The 9,116-nt window shown below is 58.0% G+C and overlaps 1 protein-coding gene across 8 annotated transcripts; it reads right to left on the bottom strand.

Moving 5' to 3' along the window:
- Positions 1-107: 107 nt before the first annotated feature.
- On the bottom strand, positions 108-9,076 carry LOC128817543 (ectonucleoside triphosphate diphosphohydrolase 8-like). Of its 8 annotated transcripts, none has more exons than XM_053996096.1 (13): positions 8,986-9,076; positions 8,293-8,386; positions 7,867-8,027; positions 6,154-6,285; positions 5,618-5,735; positions 4,738-4,938; positions 4,464-4,614; positions 3,807-3,966; positions 3,042-3,272; positions 2,284-2,544; positions 1,765-1,875; positions 1,476-1,610; positions 108-572 (listed from the first exon to the last, which is right to left on the bottom strand). In XM_053996096.1, the coding sequence occupies exons 3-13, from the start codon at positions 7,882-7,884 to the stop codon at positions 381-383; spliced, it is 1,710 nt and encodes a 569-aa protein (XP_053852071.1). In that variant the 5' UTR covers positions 7,885-8,027; positions 8,293-8,386; positions 8,986-9,076; the 3' UTR covers positions 108-380. The 8 variants fall into 8 exon arrangements, with proteins under 8 accessions (XP_053852071.1, XP_053852077.1, XP_053852073.1 ...); XM_053996102.1 differs by having other exon boundaries at positions 2,455-2,544; XM_053996098.1 differs by having other exon boundaries at positions 7,899-8,027; positions 8,986-9,075.
- Between the last annotated feature and the right edge of the window lie 40 nt (positions 9,077-9,116).

The following is a 9,116-nucleotide window of genomic DNA, read 5'->3' as shown; positions in this document are numbered from 1 at the left end:
CACCACCACTCTCCATTGCCAGTTGCCTCCCAGGACTGTTGGAAGAGTAGCCCAGCAGGACTGGGAATGCCAAGGAAACTGTGCTAGGCTGAGCAGTGACATTCATATTTGAAAAACAAAACTGATTTTATTTCTAGTTTGAATTTTTCTGGCTTCATCCAGCCAGCGAGTCTCAACCAGCTTTTGGCAGTCAGATTAAAGGAGTCTTCCTCTTGGAGAGAGATCAAGTCATCTTCCACATTCACAGAGATGACCCAGTCAGATCTCCTGAGCAATGGAGATGGGTCTAATGCCTTCATTCTTCTCCACTTTCTACCTCTTCTGCACCACTTCCCTGCCTGGTTTAGTAGGCAGGATGCCTCTAGTCAGGAGGCAGGGACCTACTTTGTTTTCCAGGAGCAGTGTAGGAAAACAGCCACCAGGCCTGCCACGATGGCCAGCACAAGTAAGGAGACAGCCCCTGCCCACAGGCCAGGCTGGTGGCCCTTGACATGCTGCAGAGCCTCTGCAGGAAACATGTTGGTCAAGTTCAGCATGAAGCCCAGTGTCCACCCGATGTCTGTGTTTGCTGCCTGAGGGGAGACAGCACAGGGCATCATCCAAAAGCACCTCTCCCAGGCATCAGCAGCTTGGTGTGAGGGGCTGAGGGGCACCTCTCCCGTGAGCTGTCCCAGCTGCCGTTTCACATGGGGACCGGGCTGTGGTGAACCTGATCTTGCCAGCAGCAGTTGCACAAAGAGCTTTTCTCTCCCTGCTCCCCCACGGCTAAGGGACAGCTGAACATGGATGACTGCTCTGATCCAGGTGTGCCTCTGTGACCTGCACATGATTTTGGATCTGGGCTTTCCTCCATCCCCATAATCCTTCTAATTTGGCTGCAGAGTCAGTAAGGTCGGAAAAGACTTTTCAGATCATGAAGTCCAGCCATCAGCCCAGCATCACCACCATGTTCATCACTAAGCTGTGTCCTCAAGTGCCATGTCCACATGTTGTTTGAATGCTTCCTGGGATGGTGACTCCACCAGTGCCCTGGACAGCCTGTTCCAAAGCTTGACCCTTTCCATTTTCATTTCCATGAAAAAAAACATTCCTAGTACCTAACTAAGCTTCCACTGGCACAACTTGAGGCTGTCTCCTCTCATGCTGGAAATACTCTGGTCAGGAGTATTTCCCTTTAAAATACTCTGGTTCAAAGTGGTCATGGGGCCACCATCACCTTTGATAAGAACGTCAGAGACCAAAGTGGCTAAATCCTGCTCTGCTTTTCCCTGACCCCCTTAAAATCAGTTAAATTCACAGCAGGGAAAGTGAGACATGAGCTGGGTCAGAGTTTTGGGGGTGGCTAAGAGAGAGCAAAGCTCTCCTGGGGTCCCTGGGGAGCAGCCATGAAACAGGGACACATCTCTGGCACAGAGGACTCCAGAGATGCTGCTCCTGAACATGTCCATCCTCTCCTGCTGCCTACAGGTGTTTACCTGCCTGCTGAAGTGGATGTTGCTCCAGGTATGCTCGTTGAACTTGTAGCCATCAAGCAGCAGCGTCAGGATGTAAAAGGCCACGGAGCAGTAGGTGTGCAGGTACTTCAAATGCCGAGGGAAGCTCTGCACCAGCTGTGGGGCCATCAGGGACAGAGTGCAACAGGGAATGAAAGAGAGGCTCAGAAACCCTCCCTAGCCCTGGGAACAGCAGGGCTTGTGCTCCAAGGGCAGAGATTTAGGACAGGATAAGCACAAGACTCCTGGCTGCCCTTCACAGGGCTCTCACCTCTGCCCAGTTTCTCCTGCAGAAGGACAGGACTGTGGTGTTGACTTCACTCAGAGACTGCTGGCGGGTCAGGTTCAGGAAGTTGAAGGTGTAGTAGAACCCAGCAAAGGCCTGGGGGGCAAGGGAACATGGTGAAAAACACAATTCCTTCCTCACTTGAGAAAAGACCCAGGGGCCCCACTTGCCTGGGGAGAGAGTCCGAAGTAATTCTCAGAGTTCTGCATCTGGCACCCCCTTGATGATTTACCAGAAAGTCTCAGAGCTGCCTCACAACCCTGGGGCTGCTCTGGCACTCTGAGCTAGTTCAGACAGGCTCCCTCAGACAAGGTCTTCCCATTTCCCTCAGAGAAGGCTGGGACACGGCAGGAGGAACAAGCCACCTCAGAGCACAGAAGAGGTTTGCAGAGAGAACCAGCTTCGAGGATCCCTCTCTCCCCACCTCTTTCCACAATCAGTGGAGAGGAGACTCCCAGTCTCTACCATCACCCTCCCCCAGGCGTGGGGACGGAGGCTGCTTACGAAGAAGCGTCCCCGCATGGGGGGCTGATAGACCCCATTGAACCCGCACGGCCCCTGCGCCCCGCAGCTGAAGTTGAAGAGTCTCTGGACGGCCGTGCCACACGCGGCTGGGTCCCCTGTCCCCGTCACCGCGAGGACAAGGCCAGGGCTGGCTGAGCTTGGCGCACGCACACAGGGGCTGTCGTAGAGCTCCGCCACGGTGATGTTCTCCTGGTACCCCTGGGGGTAGCAGGGGTGAGAGATCTGGGCACTCGAGCTGGCCTGGAGAGAGATGGAGCCATTCACGGGGCTGCCATGCCACTGAGACCCTTCCCACAGCCCATCCCAAAAAGCAGGACTTACACCCCAGGAGGGCTGCATGCACCCCACCTGTGAGCTCCCTGAGAATCCCTGGCTCCCACAGCACTGGGCTCTGGCTCTGTCCCCGGGCAGTTGTGCAGGGACTGTGCTGGGAAACCTCTCTCTGGGCAGAAATGGAGCACGGCCAAGAGAATGGTGACAGCACAAAAAACTACGCATACAGCTGGCCTTGGGAAATCACAAAAACTGCCACTGCATGTCAAGATGTGGGGAGAAGAGAGCTCTGGCTGGCAACCACCACCACCTTCCACCCAAATGAGGCAATCTTTTGCTTCCCTAGATAAAATCCAAGGCCCTGCCAATTCCCAACTCTTTGCCCACAGGCACGCCCAGCATCGCAGGGGGAGATGTGCCATGGCACTGGGAGATGGCTGAGCAGCCCCCGTGCCCCGTGGCACCTGGTGCAGAGCTGCCAGCAGCATCTTCAGGGCCTGGCTCTGCCCGTAGCACAGGTAGCTGTGGCTGTACAGGGAGTAGTTGGTGCCGTAGAGCCGGAAGAACACGGACGTGTTCCTGTCCTCCACGGGCACCCCGGGCTGGAAGGTGATCTGCGTCGAGGCACCGCCAAGGTCCAGAGCTCCCAGAACCTCGGTGTCCTGGGGATGTTCCCATTTCTCTGCAAACGAGAACTGGCCCAACACGCAGCAAGGGTTAGGCTGAACTGCAGGCACTCACACTCACACTCCCTCCCCTCCAGGAGTCTGGGGCTCAGAAGCCCCAGAGGCACCTTCCACATGCCCCTGGCTCCCTGTTTTACCCCTGCCTGCCCACATCCTCCTCCACCCACAGACACTTCCACGGAGCACTGAGCTGCGGCCTCTTGGCTGCCGCACATCTGCTGGCATCCAGACACTTTGATCAGGGAAAAAGGAACTCTGTCTCCCGGAGGCTGATCCTGCTGCCATGTATATCCCTGGGATCCCAAAATCCACCTGTGTGTCGGCACACGAGAGCACAGGGCCAGGCTGAGCTGCACACAAAGATCCTGTTAATCACATTAATGGGGTGGAATCTGCAGCCCACGACCTCAGGGGACATTTGGCTGGGTGACCAGTGCCCCAAAGCTCCATTCTTCCCTCCTCTGCAAATAAGGAAAGCTGGCTGTAGCTCAGACAGGGACGTTCTGCCCGCTGCCCCTCCCCTGCCCTCTCCCCCAGCTGCACCTTGACCAGTGTCTCCAGCAGGTAGTTGACAGTGATCCAGCCAAAGGAGCCCTCCTCGCTCCCCGTCAGGATCCGAGCTCCGCGGAAATCCACAGGGTACTCCCCAATGGCCTTGGACACCTCGGCCAAGACCTGCTCAGCCTTGGTGCTGTTCTCCTCCCTGCCAGCAAAGGCACAAACACCTCAGGTGCTGCAGGCCCTGGCTGGCAGCTCTGGCAGCGGGGCTGGCACTGAGAGGCTGCTGTGCCCTGCCCACGAGCTGCTCTGAGACATCTCTCCAGCACTTCCCTGCCCGCAGGTGGCTCCTGCAAACCCCAAATCCCTCACCCGGGGCCTTGGGAATCTCCCTAAAACCGCTGCCTGCAGGCTCTGCTGGAGCCCTGGGAAAGTTCATGCCACTCTGGCAAAGGGGACCCATCCCCTCTGGGGCTGCTGCCAGGCTGGCACTGCAGAGGGCCAGGCGCGTGCCCTGGGCACGGCCAGCGGCTCTCCCGGACACCCTGCGGCACCGCGGGCAGCGCTGCTCTGCCCATCCCCACGGCCTGGCCAGGCAGCGCCCCTGTGGCCCGGCCCGTGGGGCTCGGTGCCAGCCCCGGCTCCGGCGCGGCGCAGGAGCGCCGGGAAGGGCGGCAGGAGCCGGCCTGGCTGTGCCGGTACCTCAGCAGCCGCATGCCGGCCGTGGCCCCCAGGTACGTGGGGGTCTCCCGCTGCTGCTCGGCCGGGACGATCTTCATGGCCCTGTCCAGGCAAGGCTTCAGGCTGGCGCCAGCCCCCACGGGGTCATCTGCGTAGCTGGAGATGCCAGGTCCTGCCACAGGGAACCGGTGATGGAGAGAGCCCAGCGCCACCCCGGAGGGATGGCACTGCCGGGGACATGTTCACCCAGGAATCCTGCAGGGGTTTTTTGTCGCTTGACCCTAGTAATCCTGACCTTGCCAGGTCCAGCCCTGCTCCGTGCTCGGAGCTGTCCTGCCAGGAGGCAGCAGTTGCGGCATGGCCACGCACCCTGGGCGCTGCAGGCGCTTCCGCTCCAGCCAGAGCAGGAGGGCTGTGGGCATGCCTGGGGATGCCGAGCACACGCCTGATCCTGGGAGGCTGAAGTGCTGGGCACGGCCAGTCAGTCCTGCAGGAGCTGGGGACAAACACAGCTGTTCCCCATTTCCCTGAGGAAGGGGTAGGGTGTCCTGCACCCTGCTGCAAGGACATGTGGAGCTGATAGGCATTCAGAGCTGCCCTTGCATAGCCTCCCTATTTTCAGAGGCTGGCACTGGATCTGAGAACCTGGCATGGTCCTGCAGTCGGTAGGGACAGGCTCTGGGGTGGAAATCTCACACTGTCTTCCTGGGAGCTTTGACTCAATGACTGCCATTAGCCCAGGCAGCCCTTATGTTACCCTTTGCCCTCGGCCAGACCTTTGCAGTTAACCAGTAACTGCCACACTGAGGCTGCTGACCAAGACATGAGGGCAAGGTGAGCTCTGAGCCCTCTTCCCCTTGCCCAGGCACCTCTGCCCTGGCCTGGTGGCCTTTGCTAGCCCCCGCCTGGCTCCATGTACCATTTATCTGTTCCTAGATCTGCTCTCCAGAGTGGGCATTTCCTCCAGAGAGACTTCTCCCTGTGCCAAAGCCTAACAGCACTTTTGCAATAGGAATACACGCCCTTGTGGGTATTTGGAAATGCCGGATAAATAAATTAGCATTTATCACACCTGGCATGAATCAGCTTTGGTGTGTGGAACGCAGGGCAGCTCCAAGGCTGGCCAGCCCCGGGTGAGCTGGGCATGGAGATGGAGGGCAGATCCTGGCACTCACCGGACACAGAGCAGGCCTCCACCTGGGACACAATGCCGGTGTCGTTCTCCTTGTCCGCGGGCCACCGGTAGATGTAGAGGGACGTGTGTGTGGAGCCAGCGTCAAACACCAGACCGTACTGGGGAGGAGAGGGGACATGGGGTGCCAGGGATGCAGACCACCATCACCCGCTGCAGAGTGAGAGAAGCTCCAGGAGAGCCATCGGCGCTCCCGGTGGGCAGGGGAGCCTTGAGTGGCCAAACAAGACTGGTGGTCACCAGGACAGAAAAAGTCTGGTGGCATTGCAGTTACCAGCTGTGTTGGGGACAAGGATCCATCCCAAGCCCTGGAGCTGGCAGTGCTTTGGGATGAAAAAGCTGCATGTGCTGTGGGGCCAGGCACAGTGACCAAATTCAGCCAGTCCCACTCCAGTCTGTGCAGGGTGTTGTCCCCACGTTGGTGACAAACAGCACAGCCTGCCTGAAACCCAGGCAAAACCCAACACCCAATAGTAGCCAGCAGCCAAGTGAGAGCTGTGCTCCACCCAAGGACCTTACCTTGGTGCTGGGAGGCAGAAGCACATCCTTCACATTCACAACGCTCAGGATGAGGGCGATGATGCTGCAGACACAGGTGACTGCCAGGAGAGCGGCAATGGCCTTGGCTTTGGAGCCCATTCCTCCTCCAACCTGCAAGGACAGCCTCAGCCCCCAGCTCACACCTCATGGATGGGTATGGGACTTTGCCCTTCCTGACAATGAAGCCATTCTCTGCTTCATGGTTGCTCTTGTCATGGAAGAGGATAATATCTACAGGCTTCTCTGGACCCATCCCAGTAGGGCTGTTGGCAGCCTCAGAGTTGGGACACCCTGCCATTCTGAGCACTCCCTCCTTGGAGGATTTTCAATACAGGTTTTTCAGCCCTGCCTTCTCACCTGCAGCCCCTCAGGTCCCTCTGTGGGTGGACCCCAACCCTGCTCAAGCTGTTGCCTAGCTGGCAAGTCAGCATCTTCCTTCACAGCAACATCACTGGCACAGCCCAGCCATGGCGAGCTGGAGTTCCAAGCTGCAAGCAGGATCATGGCCTGGCAGGGTACCAGTGTGACCACCCCCTCTGGGGTGCAGAGCTATATCCTTCCAGCACCCACATGCTGCCACCTCAAAACCCATCCCAGAACATTTGGGACCAGGTCACATCTGTTGCCCAGCAGCCCAGATTGTCCCTGAGAGCATCCTCTCTGCTCCAGGCAGAGAAACAGCATCTCCAGCCTTGTGTCTCCTGCCTGGCCCAGCTCTTGCTGATGCCACAGCATGTAAGAGATGCACAGGGACAGTGTCCATGCCTTCTGTGATCCCCACACCTCTCCTGCAGCCCCAAGGGAGGAGGGCAGAGGCAGGAAGCTCCTGCTGATCTGGCACACACACAGGCTGAAATGCCCACAACAATTGCCCTTGGGGACTGGAGCACTTCCCACTTGTCCATCCAGAGCTCAGCTCCCAGCAGAAACAGCCGCCAGACACTCCTAAGAAATTGTAGCAAAGAATCTGCTTCTCCGTGACAGCCTCTGCACAGGGCAGCTGAGATATCCATGTGCTCAGCACCTCACAGCTGGTCCAGATGTGCTTTCTGAAATGTGCAGCTCTCCCTCCTCCTCCTGCACTGCCCTGCCTGGTGCCTTGAGCCACACAGGCAGGATTCCTGCTGCATCCTGCTGAGGCTGACTTCACTTCACGCTCCAGCTAAAATCTGCAGATGGCCTGAGAGCCCTGGGCACCAGAGATGTGGTTTAACCCCACCAGTGCTTTGGGTGGAACCTGGAGCTGTCACTTGGCTACACAATTCTCCTGTGAGTGCATAAAATCCCTGAGAAATTCCCCTGCCCTTTTCCCAGGTCAGTGGAGAGGAAACCTTTAGCAAGGTCAAAGGAGATGCTGATTCCTCTTTTGGAGTCAGCATCTCTGGCAATGAACAAGGGTGACCAATCTCCTGCATGGCATGAGATGCAAAACGATGAACAGCAGCTGTTCTTTGGGCCCATGTCATGGGACATAGGGCCACCAAAATCCCTTATCAGACCTTGTTCTATAGCCAGGAGCCTTCCCTCTACAGTGGCTATGGCCAGAAGAGATTGTATGGAATCAGCTGATAAATCCCTGTCATAGGAACAGGGAATGATTAAGGACCTCTTTGAGATATTAAAGTGGTTATCGATTCAAAGTGATCTCAGACTCCAATCATTAACCCACCACCACCAAGAAATCCACTTAACTATGTCTCCAGTTATCATATGTGCAGTCCTACCAGCCCTGATGGAGTTTGCCCAAATATAGCTGCACCGTTGGGATGTGATTCATCTGCTCCAGGTAACAAACAAAGCAATGGGAAAAGTCTGCAGCCCAGCCTACATCCTGGAAAATTCTGTCCAAGGCACTGTGAAATGGAAGGACAGGAACTGGTGACAAATTGCACTGTTCTGCATGCAGGAGAGGATGGGAAATGGGCTCCTCCTACTCTGCTAGGGACAAATTCCGTTTTGACTGGACAGGGGGCAACACCCAAAGGCAGTACAGAGCCAGCTCTCCCAGGCAGGAGAACAGGGCACAGAAAGGGAGCCCAGTGGGTGGGAAACGATGTGAGAAGCTGATCGATCTGCCCAGGCTTTCTGTGGCATCCCGGGGCTGGCCAGCTCCAGTACCTGCTACCATCCGTGCAGGATCAGGGAGCAGCAGGACAGGAGAGTGGTGCCGATGCCTCCAGAGCTGCAGAGGAGGCACGACGCTGCACAGTGCCTGCCCATTTGGAGGTGTGGAAAGTCTCCAGTTGTACCCAGCAGCTGGACCAGGTCTGCACTTGTTTGTGCAGGGCTGGCCATGACGAATGGCTTGACAAACACCACTGGGACATCCCTCACTTGCAGCTTCCCTTGTGCACAGGTAGCAGGGCCTCAAAAATTGGGGCAAAAGGCTCAGAGCCACTGCTGGATCTCAACTGCCTGTTGCTCAGGACAATGCGGGGCTGACTTCCCACTGGGCACATTTGAGATTTGAAAGCCAAAAGGGCTCTGAAGTTTCTTAGAGGGTGACTCTGGATGCCAGGAGCATCCTTGCCAGGCAGAGCATTTCCCTGCATCCCACCTCCCACCAACGCTGGGGCTTGGCAGTGCCCTCCATGCCTGGTTCCTGTCCCCTCCGTTCCCCTCTGCCCTGCACCTGGAAACCTCGTGCGGCGAGTGGCCGCCCCGGCCCTCTCGTCCTCCCCCCACCGGCCCACGGAGCGTGTTTCCCCCCAGCACCGCCCCCGCTGCTGCCCAGAGCCCGCTCCCAGTCCAGCTCCACCGAGGGGCAGCCGCCCCCGGTCCCGGCTCCCCCCGGCGCCTGCTCCGGCTCACCCCCTTGGCTCCGGCCGCCGCTCCGGCACCGCCGCGCTCGCCCCGGGCTCAGCGCGCACCTGGAGCTGGGAGCCCGCCCCTGGGACAAAGGCTGCCTCGCCGGCGTGGCCTTCCCCTTGGCCCCGGACCAG

Source organism: Vidua macroura, chromosome 21, assembly GCF_024509145.1.
Source record: "Vidua macroura isolate BioBank_ID:100142 chromosome 21, ASM2450914v1, whole genome shotgun sequence".
NCBI lineage: Eukaryota > Metazoa > Chordata > Aves > Passeriformes > Viduidae > Vidua > Vidua macroura.
The sequence above is the reverse complement of the archived record's forward strand: the minus strand, read 5'-3'. Positions and strand labels throughout refer to the sequence as shown.